The sequence below is a fragment of the Aythya marila genome (genome assembly GCF_965140915.1).
Source record: "Aythya marila genome assembly, chromosome: 13".
Classification (NCBI taxonomy): Eukaryota; Metazoa; Chordata; class Aves; order Anseriformes; family Anatidae; genus Aythya; species Aythya marila.
In genome coordinates this window covers 13,791,196-13,808,740 of record NC_139054.1, presented here as the reverse complement: position 1 = coordinate 13,808,740, position 17,545 = coordinate 13,791,196, and the positions used below count along the sequence as shown (strand labels likewise).

Sequence of the window (17,545 nt, the reverse complement as noted above, 5' to 3'; positions counted from 1 at the left end):
CTGCATCTGCTCTGAGAGCTTCCTGTGTGCAGTAGCTGAAGGCATCTTAGGTGAGCAGCCTGGCAGCAAGACTTCAGAGCCTGGCAGAGATGATTTCACAACAGAATTGTCAGCTGCTGTTGCTCATTTGAAATAGGCACCCTGTGCTGCAAGGCACGACCTCGCAGCAGGAGCTGTTGGAGCAGCTGGCAAGAGCAGGACAGACGGACGCAGCTCGTCATTAAGGATTTTCACTGCTCTCAAAGTCAAGGGGGCTACAAGCGGGGCCAGCTTCTGTTTGGTGCCAGCAGCAGGACCTCCCAAGCACGGGTCTGTTCCAAATTATCAAGGGCTTAATGGGTTCGAATCAAACCCAGCAGTAACGATCCGAGAGCGTTTGAGTGCTTCAAAATTCATCTGCATTTCAGCAGAGACACAGCATCTTCCTTAAAATGGTGATTGTGTTGTCTCTCTCTGTCATAAAAACAATTAATGTGATAAATTCTAATCATTTACTGCTAATACCAAAAGGCTAAACTCCTTCTTGCAGGAAACAGTCCCACAGAGGCAGACCAAACATTAAAGCACTCTGATCCCAGGCAGTGTGCAGAAACTGATATTTGTGGTGCTGGTGGTAGAGGGGGAGGCCTCCAGTTGCTGTATCATTTCACCCCATTGTCCCCAAAGATGCATTTCTTGTTTGAATAGAGCAAAACTCTTTGTCACTGGGTGATGACTCCTGGCTTCCACACAAGTTCTGAGCTTATCGAGTTGGAGTTATTGAGAATGAGGGCTCAGCGTTGATCTTCAAAGGTGAAGACATTTATCCTGCGACAACGTTTAGTTGCGACGGCTTCATTTCTGTTACAGCAAGTGACGGCTGGAGGTGCAGTCATCCTGCCAGCTTGCAGCTGCTGGGGCGCAGCACAAGGGCTGGGTGCTGAGGAGGTGCTGGGGCTGAGTGCTGCACTGCCACAACGCAGCTGATCAGGGAGCAGGCTCCCCGCAGAATCACAGCCTCGTGGAGCTGCATTTGTATGAATGAGCTGCTTGATGCGGTTCTTTGCTGCTTTTCACCTTGTGTGGTAATTTACTGCTGTGCCAACAGAATGAAAAGCGATCCTTCTGATCCGGGAGTGACTCGCTGCTGAACGTGTGCTGGAGGCTCAGTCCCCAGAGGATATTTATTACGAGCCCGAGTGGGAACCCCTGGCTCTTCAGACAAGCTTTTAACTCTGCGAGTGCACAGCTCAGTCCCTGGCAGCCAAGACGGTAGCTGTCGCTTTCACATTTACATCTGCACAAGTGGCTCACACATTTGCTGAGGTGTAAGCAAACATAACAGGAGGCAGTAGCAGGTCAGGCCTGGAGCATTTTACTGTCAGCCACTGAGAAATCGGCCGGCACGGGCTGGGATTTCAGATGAGCCAAAGGGAGTTAGGTGCCTCTTCTCCAAGCAGCACGATGCTGCACTTTGCCTCGCAGCACCTGCCCTCTGCTTAACGTCCTCATCTGGCATTTCGCACACAGCTCCGCCTCCGGTGTGAAAGTTACAACGTCACTGCCAAGATCGTTGGATGCCAAAGCAGATCTGAGCCGTGCCTGGAAGCGTGTGTATTTGAACTAGGAGCGAACAAAAGCTTAACTTGGGGTATGAGCTACTTGCAGATGAAGGACTTGGCACGCTGTTATTTGCCCCGGAGGATGCTATTCAAACACATCAGTTCTGCTGTCAAAAGGTTAGCCAGATCCTTGTTTGAGTGATACTGGAGGCTCTGCGCTAATTACTGGTGGGAAAATGCCAGATCCTTTGATTTAAGGAAGTAGGCTGGCATGCAATTGTCTTGTGGAAGATTTGAAACAATTTTGTTAGATTCTCTGCATTCTGCTTGATATTTGGATAATTGCTCCTTTCATCACTTTTCATCATTGCAAATCACATGAACAAATGTCCAGGAGGCACATCCGTAGCAAAATCATAGAACAGCAACCGTACTCTGGGTACATCACGACAAGAGGAAAAGTCACCATCCACACCAAGGGAGAAGAGAAAGAGGAAAACCTTTCCCCACTATTTGGCTGATTCTTAGCCATATACGAATTAATATTTTTACACTTCTGCCTTTAGCTCCCTTAGAAGAGCTCTCTGACTGATCTGGAAAGCAGTTCGGCTGTGCCGTCCCAAGAAAGAAGTCCTCCACCTTGTAAGCAGCTGTATTTGAGTGTGACTGGCTTGGTGCTGGTAGAAGTTCGGGTGCTTGGGGCACAGGTGATCCCTGTTGGCTCAGGGCATGCCTTCACCTGATGTGGGGGTGTTAAATTCAGAAGTTGGGAGCAGCTCAGCTGCCCAAAAATTGCAGTAAGGGGCTTGCCTTTGTAGCAGCAGCCTGAGTTATTCCTGCCTGTGGCTGCTGGGAAGGAAAGGAGTGGAGAGAGCACTGCAGGGCTGCTCCAGTGGGAAGGTAGGAAATAATACAGGGAATAGAGCTGTGACAGGTAACTAACGGAGGGAGCTGGTGCTCTCTGAGATGCCTGGTGGGTTTTTGAGCTGTGAGCCCTTTCCCCAGTCCTAAGGCTGTCTCTTTTCAACTGCTTTGTGCTTTTTCAGGAGAGCTCCATTAGTGTGTTATGTGCAAGTTTGGCTATGGAACAAGATGTTTTTGAAATGGTAAGGCTGTGGTGGGTGAAAAAGTGAGCAGCTAGGCTCTTGTACTGCACTGATGCTTAAAACCAGGGGCTGTTTCTTCCAGGCTGTTTTCTTTTTCGGTCAGTCCTGTGGGTAGCTGGATGCTGCCCCACGCAGCAGGTCCTACCAGCTGTTACTCCAGGACAAAGCACAAAACCCTACCTGAGGCTTCCAGTCAGCCTTAATTCAGCATTGTGGAGCTGACGCTTGCACAAGCAACCACTGATAAAGCCATCCCAGCCTTTGTGAAGTCCCAGAAGGGCAGGGCGAGGCAGAGAACTGCTTAGAGCGCTGCCTTGTTGGACCAAGTGTCTGGGAAAGGCAAAAAAAAAAAAAAAAATGGTGCTTTGGGGAACCAAAACATCCTTGTTCCAGCAGCTTTGCTGCAGTAGTACTGCTGCTCAGAGCAGCCCAGGAGCGTGTTGTGTTCCCAGGGATCTGAACAACCTGCAGACAGCTCCATCCTGCTCTCCCTCTGACAGTAACGAGGCACACGCATGTTGCTCTGCAGAAGTACTGCTGAGTCCTGTTCCTGCTAGGCAGAACGTCCGCAGTGCGTGTCATTGGTGTAATTTAAAGTGGTTTTGTGGGATGTGAAGCAGGAGTTAGGTGAGAAAGCATAATGTTGCTGGCTTCATTAAAGGCACAACGGCATAGTAACAGCTTTAACTTTTTGCTCTGTCTTCCCTTTCAGCAAGGCTGAAGATCAGAGTGCCTCTGTGATCTATAAAATTGTCCAGGGAACTCACAAAACTTCTCTTAGAGGAATGTGCATTTGCATAGAGGCTGTTTATGGACTTCTGTCGAGTACAGAGATCTTGTTTTAGATCAGAATTCTTTGCAGCTGAGAGTATCTTGCATCTTCTTACTGCTTAAGAAGGACCAAAAGTGAATTTCACAAGGTGAATAAGTAATCTGTTGTCTGACCTCGAAAATAAGGCTGGCTTTTGTTTTTTTTTTTTTTTTATGAACGTGCATGACATTGAAGAGCCAGCAGTTCGCTGCCTGCTGGGCTCAGAATCCCTCTGGGCCACTTCAGCTCCTGCATACGGAGCTCTGATGGGCTGTCAGCTCCTTACAACCACTACCCTCCAAGAACAATATGGCAAAATAAAACCAGTTATTTAAGGGAAGCAGGGGAAGCCCTGCTTGGGGTGGGTTGTGAAGGGTGCAGTGGGAATGAGATCTGCAAAGAACATGAAGCAAGAAAAGCCTGAACACCCTGGCACCGCATGGGTGCAGCTTCCCCAAGTCATATGGTGCACTGAGAGGACAAGTTAGTACCAGAGATGAAAAGTAATAACACAAGGAAGGTTTAAGGGTAGCAAAAGTTTAAGGGAAAAGAGCAAAGTGGTGGTAGTAGAAAATGAAATGCTGCTGAGAGTCCTCATGAAGTGCAGGGGCCCACGCTCAACTGAAATGTCAGGTTTGGGGAACTGGGGCTTTATTTTTGTCCTCTCCATTCGTCAGACTTCCCCCCTCAAAAAAAAAATCTACCTGCTGTATGAAGCTGCTTAGAATTGTGTTCTTAAGCTGATCTTTCTCCACTTCAGTCTTTGCTTTCATTATGAGGTCTTGGACATGTGCTGAATTCTCATCAACAGAATTTCCCATTCATATTTCCCATTTATCTTTCATTCTGAGCCCTTCTTGTGGCTTTAGGCTTATTGAGATGCTGTTTAAATCCCTTAGGAGATTCCCGTGTTGTCCGTGTGGGTAAACCTTGCAAAGGGTTCTTACCAACGTGTGCTTTGGATCAGAAATGTTGGCTGTTGGCTTGTTACTGAAATGTCTGTTCAGCAATGAGCAAAGCATGGCTGAGGCGTCAGTGGAAGGAGCTCTGTTTTCATTTAAACAAAATGGGGAGCTGGTTGTGCTGACAGTCACCCAATTTGTCACCTTCTTCAGATGTGGGCTTGATGTTGTGTGGGTTGCAGATCCTTTGATAGCAGAGTTGAGCTGCCTCTGACTTTGCACAGCTGCCATTTGATCACTGCTTATCAGAGCTGCTCTCACCCATTAGTGAGATGTGTGACTGCTGCACTGCTGCTTCAGCTGATCACCTGGCTTCTTTGAAAGCCCTGCAGAAGGTGAGCTGCAAGGTGCTGCTGCAGAGATGTCCTCCCTGCACACCAGTGAGCTGAGCTCCACTGGGAGCGTGGGGCAGGAGAGTGCAGAGCTCCTTCCTCCTGGCTGCAGAGACCTGCTGCCTGGCCAAGGGCAGCTCTCAGCTCCAGCTAGCAAAGCTCCGGGCCTGCTAGTTTCCTATCAGACCGGTAGGTGCTGAGGCTTCTGAGGAGCTGAGGGTGATCTTGCCTTTGTCTTTTATGGGAAAATGCAAGCTTAGTTTGCGAACTCCGATCAAATAACTTCTAGTGATCAATTTTAACTGAAGAAGTTTTGAAGTATATTTGAAGTGTTTAATTTAATTTATTTTTTTTTTGGTACAAGATGCTGTATTTGTTTTAAAATAAAAATCTCCCCATATTATATATGTATACTTCAGGAATACTCGTTCTTGTAGCTCAAACTTGCATACACAGGCTGGCACTGAGCTCTTACACTGGGTCATGAAGCTGATGTCTGTAGCTGTACTGCTCAGGACTAGCATTGCCCATGTCTGTCTGTCCTTGTGGCTTGAGCGGACACCTGGGTGTTGTTTCCAGCTCTCCCAACAGAGAAACCTCAGAATAGAAGCAGCAAGGTCCCCACTTTGAGAAGAGCATCCAGATGCTGGGTTCTTCTCTTTAAGAATCTAAATACTGCATTGGGGAAACTTAAATGTTGGGGTTGGTCACGCTGGAATGATTAGGTGGATGTTGCAAATGAATTATGCCTGTAACTTTACAGGATGAGAATCTAAAATTGATGTAGGTATTGTATCTGGATTAAAAATGACAAATGGAGTTCCTCTTGCTGCTTCGTGTTAAGAACATAACTCCTGAAATTATTTATTTCCACTTTATCGGTGCCCACTGCAGCCACTAGGAATTGAGCCCTGCATTGGCAGCTTAGCAGCCAAAGCAGCAGTATTAGGTAATAAATGTTTGCATGCCATCAAGTGTACAAACATGTGGTTGCTTACATGACAGAGCTTTTCTTATCCAGTTATTTGTCTCAATTTTTCCATTACGTTTTCTCATTTTCTTTTCTAGCTTTGCTCACAGACAAGCCTCCAAAGCCATTGTTCCCCATGGAGAACCAGCCAACTGTTATAGATGTCCAGCTGGGTAAGTCCCCTTGTGGGAATAATAGATCCTAAACTTCCATTCTGGTAGCAGATGGGGAAAAATTGCGAGTGGTAAGAAAGGTTCAGTGGTGCTGTTATTAAATGCAAATCAATCTGCAGCTTCTCATTTATAACTGTAGAGTTTTCCATCATGGCAATTTCAGGGAGTGAACTTGTGTAACGTTGCGGACAGCAGTACTAATTGGTTATGCTGGGTATTAAAGTCTAGAAATATACAAAATATAAAGTTCTGCAGCTCTTCTTAACAGATGATTGATAGAGTAACATGTCTGCATTGGTGCTGTATTGATCTGTAGATGTTCACCCTAAGACAAATAGTCTCATAAAAGAAATGCTGATTCCTTTAAAAGTTAATGGAAAACTGCGTTTTCAGGTGGTTCTGAATGTGTACCAGAAAGGGCTTTTGACTAAAATGGCTGTATGCGTTCTCATTCCCGCTGTATTTTCGTGTGTGGTTGCAGAGCTCTGACTCTCAGCTGGCAGCACGTGTTTTCTCTCATGTTGAGAAACTCTGTTAGAAAGTTCTGCTAACTTTGGGGAGCTGTGAGGCATCGTGATGCTGAAAGAATTGTTTGGCTTTGAAGTTCCAGAGGTTTTTTTTTTCAGTGCCTTGAAAGGATATTTCTAAATTGAAGAAATGTGACTGGAGTTACTTTTGAGGACTCTGTTGCCACGAGTTTAAATTACAAAGGATGCATTGCAAATGTGGGTTATTTACTTTGTGTTGAAGGGGTGCCATTTGCTTTCTTCTTGAGCTTGATTCTTCCACTCTTAATTGCAAAGTTGGGTAGGATTTGGTGGTGGAGTAGTCTTTAAAGGCAAGCAGAGTTGGAATGAAACATGTAAGGTGGCTGGGGAGTGCAGTAAGCCTTTTGTCTGTCTGTCTGTGTGACATCCTCGTTTTTAAACTAGGAGCCTAACAGTATCAACAAAACACTTCAGATAGCATGGAGTATTTAAAAATGGGGCTTGAATTCCTGAGTGTGATTCCTGAATTGTGGCAAGAATGAGAATCATTTGTGACCCTTGCTAATTTTTCTCTTGTGTACCTGACCTGACTCCTGAGTCTGTCTGGATTTGCTCAGGGAAGGAAGGCAGCAGTGGAGCTGGGAAACAGGCAGTGCCTGCTGAATCCTGCAGCAGGTAAATGTGTATGCTCACGCTCCCTTCCTCAGAAAATCCTGAGCAGAAATTAAGCCTAAAAGGCAAAAACACAAAATCAGTCTGAGGCCACACTCAGAAGCTCCACAAAACTAGCAGCAGAACAGCCATCAAAGTTTGGATCGGCCCTAAAGGCTGAATTTGGTTTCCAGGTCCAGCTTGTTAAAAGTCAACTTCGTAATGATTTCCTCTGGGAGCAAACTGTCCCCGCATGCAGCTGGGTAATAAAGGCACTCAGAGGCACATCTTTGCTTGCTGCATTTTTATTCTGCCTTCATTTCCTATTCCAAGTTCCTCCATTCCATCAGGACTGTTTTGTACCGAGCTTTTTCTTTCCTACGTGAAAACATTTTGTTCTGACTGATTAAAAGGAGTCGATCTAAACTAAGTAAAATGAAAACAAACAAAACCCCTCCTCTCCTCGGAGATGGGGCTCAGTAATGGGATTTTGGAATATCTCTGTGGGGAAATAGAAATCTTGCATCTTTGTGTGCTGGAATGTATTCCACGAGTTGTCCTCCAAGATCAGGGAATTTGCTTGTGGGGCTTTTCTTCTGGTGGGGGAATGGTTTTGGTTATCATTGCTAAACCATATTCATCTTATGCTGTAAGAAATCAATGCTTATGGAAGAATCTGAACTTCTTTCTGGAATATACAGGGAAATTTGATGCATATCCCTCCTAATTTTAAAATGGCAAATAAATAGAGCTAGGAAAGTCCCAGGGATCACCTTCAGCTTGTGACAGGTACCTGACCTCTGCGGTGTGCTGAGGACCCCGTAAGGACTGGAGCTTTGGAGGAGAGAGAAACACTTGATTGTAGTGAAGAAACACAGCATCAAGTTTTAAGTCAGGTCATCTGCTGGAATGCTTTTCTGAAATCTTGCTAAACTGTTAAGAGTTTTAACAAGTGATGTTTTTCTGTGTCATACCAGACTTGAAAGCAAAGCCCCTCTGAAAGGATCCGTTCTTCGGAGGGCATTTAGCCCATGGAGCCAAATCATCCCATACGCCTGCTTTTTCAGCGGTCATGCAAGTATGAATGTGCTGTTAAACTACAAAAGAAGTGGAGTTTAATCCACCTACTTGTTCGGAGAGATTATTTTAGATTCTGCTGGAAAACTAATCTTTAAAGAGATGGCTGTCTTTGCTTTATGAGTGGAGCAGATTAATAGTTATTTAGGGGCTTTATTCTAAATGATTAGCACAATGCAGTGCAAAATCCTCCCAAAACTCTAGGCAGCGGCCTGACTATTTAGCAGCTTACTTGACCTGATTGCAGACTTCAGAATTCACCTTTTGGCTTTCCAGTTTTGTAAGAAGGTTCAAATGAAAATAGGTATGTGCAATTCTTATTGACAGTGGATGAAAGAGCTCCTCCAGGCTTCAAACATGGCCCAGAGCCTGCCTTGTTCTTCTGAACGAGCATGCTTGTACTTCTTGCTTGTTCCTTTTTCCTTTGGAATTTGACAGAGATCAAAACCAACCCTGTCAAGGTTATAGAGAAGCAGAAGCCAGAATTTTCTTCTTGTGTTCTGTGTTTGCTTGTGGTGGAGAAGTAGAGGAAGAGAGGAGAGATGAGCACAAAACAGCATCCCAGGGGACTAGAGAAATAGACCAAAACCAATTTCACTGTCTTGGATGCTTTATGAGGTCAGATAATCACTTCATCTGTGGGCAGATCTAGAAAATAACAACAATTTATTTTTTGTTTACATCTCCCTTTTCATAAAAGGGGGGAAAACACCCCCGGATTTTTATTTTGATAGCTCTTGGCTTCGGGGGACAGCATAATAGTGGTACTTCATTGCATGACGATACAGCACATTTAATCTTACATCTTGATTGTAACAAATATACTTTATAGAAAGAACAAACATCATGTTTTTGCAGATATGAGCTTAATCTGATACTATATCATTTGCTTTCTGAAAAATGATATTCCTGAATTTCTTCATTAAATTTAAATCAAATTTGATTGTACAAGCCAAAATACACGCAGGTCTTCTGCCCAGGAGGCAGCGTGGCTTTAGCACTAGGCTCTGGAGATAGTATTTAAAGAATTTTGTGCCATACATCCTTACTTTTCTGTTTGCAAAATGTGACAGTCTCCCCCGTAAAGGTCTGCATGTGAATGTCCTAAGGCTTAGGACAGTGTGATTCAAAGAAGTTGTTCAAAGGCTTTTTTTTGTTGTTGCTTTGACCATATAAACCTAGCTGCCTATTTGGATTGTTTGTACCAAATGGCTCAGGCTAGACAACTCCTGGTACGAGTTAGGAAAGTAAAGATCCAAACCCCTGTCAGAAGTCTCCAGGCTGTGGTGCCGTGAGTTTTCAAGATCTCTCACCCACTTTCACAGGCAGCTGTTCTGGCAGTGAGGGGAGTGTGCTGTACTCGAAGTCTTCAGTGACCTGTTGGTGCAGCACTCTGATTTCTTAATTTCTTTTAACTCTTTTTTCCAGCTAACTCTGTTCACTCCTAGTACTTTGAATGTGGAAGGAAAGATAACCAAGCCTTTGAATTCTGATTACGCGGTTACAGAGTAGGTCTCTCCTCTGACCTGGCTTCTTTGCCTAATCCTGGTGGTGCCAAGAGGCTGGTGTCTGGTGGAAAAGCAGCGTGGCAGGGGCACGTGTTAGCAGCAGAAAGGAAGCACACCTCTGCTTTGCTGACTTTGGGCTGGACAGCACCCTGTAAGAATCGTGCAGCAGCTGCATCTCGCTAGCCAACGTTTAAGGAGCTCCCAGCGTCATCTTGCCTGCAACATTGCTGCTGTTTTACACTTGTGTGGTGTTCTTCAGTATCAAAAAAGCTAAAAACACCACATCAAAACAGATGCTAGGACTTTCTGTTCTGTTCTACACCATGGCATGCAGTGGTTGCGGTGTGAAGTTAGGCTTTTCCTTATGAATATTTATGGCAAACTAGGTGAGACTGGAGTTAATGTTTGCGTCTATATGAAGTTGATCGCTTTGGTATCACTGGCTTTAAATTAGGTACCAGTTTTGCTTTCAGACACTTACATAAGAAAAGTTGCAGGAGTCTTAAAGAACAAAACAACAAATATCTATGTTAATTCATTTACTTAATAAGGGAAATGTCAGGGGATTTACCTCACTGATTTCACGGTAGTTTCTGTGTCCAAAGATGCTGAGGAAGGAAAATGCGTAGTTTATGAGGGTTCTCACTTTCTCCTAATAGTTGACCTGGTCAGAAAGATTTTGTTTCTAGAAGATTTAACAGTGCAATTCCTTGAGGCTGGTTATTAAGCAGATCAATAGAGCTACCATAAAACAAGCATAAGAGAACATACAAAGCTCCAGTGTCTGCTGACAGGTACGGGAAAAGCATAAAAAAAGTAGCACTTAAAAAATAGTGAAAGGTCCTCTAAAGTGCTGGCTTCATGCTCTTCTGTGGAGATGTAGAGCTCTTGTCACTTGTATGAAATGCTGCAGCAGCCCAAACACACATTTACAAGGAGATCTTAGCCCTGGTGGAGGGAGACGTGGGCACAGAAGATGCCAGGTGTCCAGAGCCAATGCCTGAGTCACCCCGGAGCTTGTTCAAACTCCTTCTCCTGAAAGCTCAAACCTGGGTAGACCTGGGAGGATTTCCCTGCAAATGGAAAGGGCGCTCACCTGGTGTAGGGTTGGGTGTCTCTTCTAGGATTGACAGGCTGGGAGGTAATGTCTTCTTTCACCCGTTCTGTGAGAAAGCTGGAGGTGTTTGATGTAGATGTCTTCCCCTCTGTGTCTTCCAAAATTAAAAAGGTCTGATTAAGGTAATTAATTTTTTCAATTTGATTTCACCAAATAGATCAATCAATACAAAATCATAAGCATGGAAAGGCAGAGCCTTATAAAGAACAGCCTTGATAGGAAATAAATCCTATATAAAGGTAGTCTCTAACAGTTGGGAAATCAAGTAGCAGTCAGCAATGCTGTTTTTTCTGTTGAATCCAGCTTTTTTTTGAGATACAAGTCCTTTTCCTGCTAGACTAGCCTGTAAATGTTACCCCCATAATACAGTCTGGAACTTTTACTAAAAGTAGTAACGCTGTAAGTGGAGGAATGGGTGCAGAGGGGAGGCTGTCCCCAGAGCCTCAGTTGCCCTTGCCCTGCTTGGTGCTCACGTGTGGGGTGGGTGATGCTTGCCCCGCATCTCTTCTCTCTGGGCACTCTTGGTGTCTGGAGGAGCAAGCCAGGACCCTCACTGTCTCCTCCGTGCCTTCCAGCTGTCTGCATCTCTCTCCTGCACCACCTTTTCCCAGAAATAAGCAGGGACTTCCTCTTCCTTCCCCCGGGAGCACAAACCCCAGACGCTTTTCTTTTCCCGTAAGTGGCTACAGATGTGCTGTGTAAATGATCTGGACTCCACGCTGGAGATTCGCTCCGTCCTGGTGGTGCAAACCGTAACACCAAAAGCTTTGTGTCCCTGCACAGAAATACACGAAGCAGCACTTTTCCCTAGGGAATGAGAAGAAACCTGGGATGTACTTTTGAGGAGCTGCCTGCCCCCACAGCACAGGGATGTGGCTCTGCAGCTATTTCAGCCGTACGTGCCTGTGCGAAGGGGTGCAGGATTTGCATCTATTACAACCATTTTGTACTAATCTGCAGGGAATATTAGAGACAAATTGTCTGACATTTAGGTTTAGAAGTAGTTCCCTAAATACCCTAAGTGTATTACCACTAATGCTTTGATGCTAATTTGGTGTGTTGTTAATATCCCAGCTTTTCCCGGGGATAATGGCGAAATGCTGTACTTCAGAGACTTGAGGCTGGCTTCTGCTGTTCAGCTGGCATAAATCCTCAGTTGTTGTACTTTGTGTGGTTAATCCAGATACATATGTGAAGCGGGGAACAGTTTGATACTTGTACAGATCTTCCTTTTGCTGTAATTGGCTTGGAGAAGTAAGGCTGAATTCTGGCTCCATGTTTTTTACATCCATTCGGATCCGTTGGATTGGCACGAATATGTCAGAAGGCAGCATTTGGCACTTGGAGTATTTTTTTTGTATTTCTATGAACTATTTATTGCTTATGATGATTTCAGTGCTTGTTTCATCAACATTATATATATTTGAAGGGCACTCTTTATGAAATAAAGTGATGAACTGATGTTAGACAACCTTGTGGTTACGTTTGCAATAGCACTGCTTTAGATAAATGTTGTTTCTTTAATAAAAAGATAGTAAAGAAAAACCCTGTTAAGTACTGGTTTACACATCTTTGGTGGCATTCATACAGGGGCAATAACTAATTTATGGCAGAAAAATGACTCAAGTCTTCTTGCACCAGTAAAACTTTCCCTGAAAACTGTGATGATTTTGTGTGGGTGTTCAGGATGTTCATCTTTAGTACTTCACTGGGACTAAGCTGTCATTAACAAATGTTAACGTCACTTTAACCACTGCAGGCATGCAGCTGTGCTGAGCTTGGCTTACGGATCTCCTGTTTGGTGTCTGGGGTTGCTACGTTTGACTTGTGCCAGAGACACAGGCGTGAGTTTATTTCTGCAAAAATGAAATTTGCCTTGGGGGACAAGGTGAGAAAAGATGGTCTTCCTGGAGAGAGGGGAGTAGGGCTGCTGATGAGAGCAACGTTTTCTTACTCTGCTAGGGTTTTGCTGACCTTGGTCTGGACTCTGTGCTCTTTTGAAGTGAGGCCAGTACTCTTCTGTTTCCCAGGGGTGTTATGACAGTGAAATCGGGTGGTATCAGAAGTGCTCTGAGACAAGCACAGAGTACAGGTAGGGAAGAGTCACAGAATATCCCAAGTTGGAAGGGGCCCACAAGCAAGGATCACGAAGTCCAGCTCCTGGCTCCACACAGCAGCACCCCACAACCAGACCATATATCTGAGAGCATTGTCCAAACGCTCCTGAACTCAGGTAGGCTGGGTGCTGTGACCACCGCCTGGGGAAGTGGCCTGGCTCTGACCAAGGCTTTTCCCAGGACCTTTACCTTTAGGATTTTGAGCCTGGCTGCAAACCCAGAGACAACTGACTGCAGTCCTCAGCCGTACGCCGTTGCGCATGGAATGTCAGGCAATATTAACGTTCCCAAAGAGAGAACCACGGGGCAAAGTTTGCACTGTTTTTCTGGGCTTGTTAGAAACGCTGTCACTGGAAGGGATTCATGTTCTGCCATTTTACGTTGTCTCCACAGTGTTTGTCATGTGAATGAGTTATTAGGCTGTGAATGCCTCATATATTCTGTAAATTACAGGGTAGAAACATTCAGCAGTACTATTTTGACCTTTTCAGCATTCTGTGATTTGCTGGGCATGCCATTTCCCATCTCTTGTTTATGGCTTCACTAAAACGTGGGGATGGAGCCGAGTGGGCAAATAGTCAAAACATCCAGGGCTGCGAAAGGTCAGGGTCATGCATCACAATGCTGCTGTTCAGCGGGCACCGACGATTAAAATCTGGAGTAACCATTCTCATGATTTCTTCCTTCACCGAAGAATAATGGAAAATTGTACTTGGTAATCTGTTCTGAAGGCAACAACGCAGAAAGTGAAGAGTGATGGCTTAATTCTTGGTTCATAAAACTTCAGAGTTGTGATGCCGTGATCTCGGAGGCCATGGAAATCTGAGCCGTCGTACTCCTTCAGAACCAAGGAGGTGAGATTCCACCTACCAAATCTTTGCTTCTTTTAATCCACTTGATAATTTCTGCTCTTAACGTCATCCTGATACACTTGCATTTGTTTCTGTTGTACAGAAACAAATAGCTCATTTTTAGGAAATTGAACTTTGACTGTTAAAACCAGGCTGCTTTACTGTTCTTCTGGGAGACGTTTCCGTCCAATGAAGTCCAAATAAAAAAGATTCAAAGCAAAATTTCTCTAGAAATGAAGAGATACTTTTAGCCTGCTGAAGACATATGGTACATGACTTCTCAATGCCCGTAATCAGATGGAAAGTAAAACTATATGAAGTAGTAATCTGTGGAAAAGTGCTCGAGGCATGCTGTTTTCTACTGCGCATTTTTAGTTTAGCAAACCAGCTTTGCAGTAAATGGCTGTACCTTTCTCGTGCTGAATGTGTTTTTGTCATCTGCTTATGCTATGGGAGGCTTATTAATTTAAGCATGCTTGGCCCTAGTCCCATGAACAAATTAATATGATTAGTCATGAAAACATCCCGGGAGGTTTCTCTGTTGCTTACTCAGGTGTGGAGTTACCCCAGCTCAGAGGAGCGTACAATTAAGTGCATAACTCAATGCTTTCTGTTGCTCAAATACAAATCTTGCTGATAGACTTGTATGCTGTATTAATTAAAAGGCATAAGTAAATTTAGTTTTATATCCAGCAGAGTCTTAAATCCAAATGAACTGTGTTCAGCACCGCTAGATGCTCGGTCCTGGAGCTGCGTGCTCTGCTGCTCAGATGTTGTGTAATCCTTTCCAAGCTCAAAACGTTTTCCACATTTCTCTGATCAAACCGGGTGGTTTGAGGTCAGGATTTTAATACTTGATCTGCAGGTTTTTTTCTTTTTCTAAAAAGCATTAAGTGTGCTGTTTTTCCGCTAGTGAGCGGAGTAAATAATTAATAGCAAATAATGTATTTCATGAATTTTGCTGCTTTATGTGAAGGGAAAGATTGTCCATGTGGATCTTCTCTCCAAAGTCATTCAGACACTTTCTGTAAATGCTTCTGAACTTGATGAACTCTTAAATAGTTTTTTGCTAAGTCCTGAGCATGGGGGATTTGCAAAGTAAAACCGCTTTGATTGGGCAGGCTGATGAAATGAAGCTTTCTGTTTTCCTGATTACATTACTGTTAACTTCTTAAAATGGCTTCCTGTTCTGCAGCCATGAGTTTGAAATCAAATTTATAGCAAACATTCTGCAGCCTGTTGTTCAAATAGTTGATACCATTAAATGCTCCAGGCAGAAAAGTGTGGAGCATTTGAGCCTTTGCCCCAGTAAAGTGAATGCATGAAGAAGTAGAGTAAGCAGAGGGTTTCATTGTAAGCGTGCTGGATGTTTCTGGTTTAACTTGATCTGAATTCACCCGGCTTTCGTGCTTTACTCAGTTTGAAAACTAAGTTCTAGAGGCTGCCCTGTCTGTGTTAGGAAATCTCCTTTACTGAAGATCACTGACAAAGCACTTCTGTTTAGGATTGCAGTTTGGCTTTCCTAAATATCATCAGGCAGAACAAGTGGCGTGTAGATACCCAACTGTTTGTACCATGGGCCTCTGCTTCTGCGAAGGGATCTGTTACATTTTTGGCAATCGTTCAGATGCCGCAGGCATGTATGCTTCTGTTTCAGAACTCCAGACCCCAGCCTATCATGACCCAGCACATCCTTTTAACATCCTTTTACAGCCTGATCTATCTTTGCAGAAACACTTCTGAACTCAAAAGACTTTGAAACCTGTGGTTTCAAACACCAATGTCAGCAAGCATTTGGGGATTACAAGCCGTACTTCTGCCTGTAAAAAGTAAGTAGGAAATCCACAGGCAAATTACAGTGTGTAGCACATAATAACAGGCACGGTAGTCCTGGATTATTTTAGAACAGCTTTTTTAAAAGAGAGACTGAATAGTTCCCTGGGAATTCACAAGCATCTTCATTTTTTGTGCTACTTTTCTCCTGGGTCCTTTGTTCACGCCTGTTTTATACAATATTCTGTGCCAACTGAGCGCTCAGGTGTTTTCCGGTGTGTTTGCAAAACCAAGCTTGCAATGCACCTGGAGGCTTTCAGGTTCTTTCTTTCCTGTGTGATGTTTGCTGTCCTCTGTAACTAACTTGTAAGTATAGGTATGGAACATTCTTGTTTCCTGTAATGCCTCATCCGTGGTTATTTGTCCTACAGTGTCAAGCACTAAAATCCCCTTCAGTTTCTGCTCATCTAGTATTGAAGACAACATGAAAATTACAAGAATCTAATGACTGAGAAAGCTTTGGGGAATTTCTCTGGCAATTAGTAACTTTAAATGGAGGTACCGTGCTCCTACTTAAACATCCCCAAAGCACGTTCCTTTAAACACTTAGGGAGCCTAGTTAACAGTAGGGTGGCACACGGCTTCTGGCACAACAAGGATTCAAGTGATGAATGGGAGGAGCTGAGGCTCTAAATTCTGACTGGGGATGCCAGAACAGCAGCTGCCCAGGCTCAGTCTAGCTCACGGTACTGTTATGAGACAAGCCAAAGGTGCTTAGCCTCTTAGGTGGAGAGAAGGTGTTTTTGATGTGCACAATGAAGCATCCACTGTGGCATGTCTTTAAAAATAAATAAATTAATTAAAAAAAGAAAATAAGTCAGTAATTAAAGTCCAACATGAATATTTTTGGACTAACTTATTTGGGGGTGGAAGCAGGAGGTCTGGAAGAAGGGAATGCTAACAGCTTGTCACGAAATATTCAAGAATGTTTTCATTTTGACTCAGACTGCAAAACAATGAATGGCCAAAAGTGTAATTTAAGCTCAGACTTTGTGTTTAACCCCATCTGTGGCCAGTGTCCTCCAAGTGGTGAAAGCTTTAAATAGACTTAGGAGTCCAGTACTTGGTTATGAATGAGTGTGGTGTCTCCTGACTAAGCGTGGTCTCATAGTAGCAAATGGAGCGTTCCTGCTCTGACACTAACTAAATCTCAGTTTGTGAAGCCATTGGTCTTTGTGCTCACACTTCTAGTGGCACAAATAAGGTATATTTGGTCTAGATCTTCAGGAATTCTGGAATTGTTTTTTTTTTCTTTCTATAATGGAAGCCAGAGAAAGCTCTTTAAATACTGTTTGTTTGTTTTTTTTAAACCAGACAATAATAAATGATTATGAGATCAAAAGTGGGCAACAGAACAGCTGGCATGAGTTAGAACTTATATTTCCTTGCTGTAACCCTGATTGAAATTGACAGTTTTCAAAGCTGATGCTGACTCTGTTAAATCTAATTTAGTTTCTGCATCAACTCAGTTGAAGCAGAAGCATAACTGGGAAGGAAACCGATGTTCTCAAACATGATCTCTCAGCAGAATGCCACATCTGCAGCGTCAGGCACGCGAGTCCCCACAAACACCTGTTTTAATAAAAAGATAATTTGCTAATGCTCAGTTATGCCCACAAACAGCATCTGTTTCTGGCCAGTTGTCTACCTGAATAGAACATCCTCCCTAATCAGTGAAAGCCTCTGTTGCATCACTGCTCTGATTCATTTTTATCCGGAGATGGGAATTACCCACTCTGCTCCCTACCCTTAATATCCTTCTTGATGGGATTGGTAGAAAACAGTCTGCTGGAAAACAGTTCCCCCCTCCTTTCCAGGCATGTAGAGCAGTCAGGACTTTGGGATATGCGAGCAGTAAAAATAAATACAGCTTTAGAGCTGGGTGCTATTAAAATACAACTTAGGGTGAATGATAAGTAGTGAGGGATCAGTGTAACTCCAAGGGTGTTCCCACAGTGAGTCTCACTGTAACAGTGGGTCTAGATCAGCAACCCAGAAAGGTGCCCCA

General features: G+C 44.0%; 1 protein-coding gene across 1 annotated transcript in view; it reads left to right on the top strand.

The window, feature by feature from the left end:
- The window catches only part of IL1RAPL2 (interleukin 1 receptor accessory protein like 2), a gene marked incomplete at its 3' end in the record, with an annotated part of 337,194 nt that overhangs the window by 237,455 nt on the left and 82,194 nt on the right, over window positions 1-17,545 (top strand). The window contains exon 6 of the mRNA XM_082770490.1: window positions 5,821-5,895. Within this exon, the coding sequence (XP_082626616.1) occupies window positions 5,821-5,895 (75 nt within the window). The remainder of the gene's footprint in view (window positions 1-5,820; window positions 5,896-17,545) is intronic.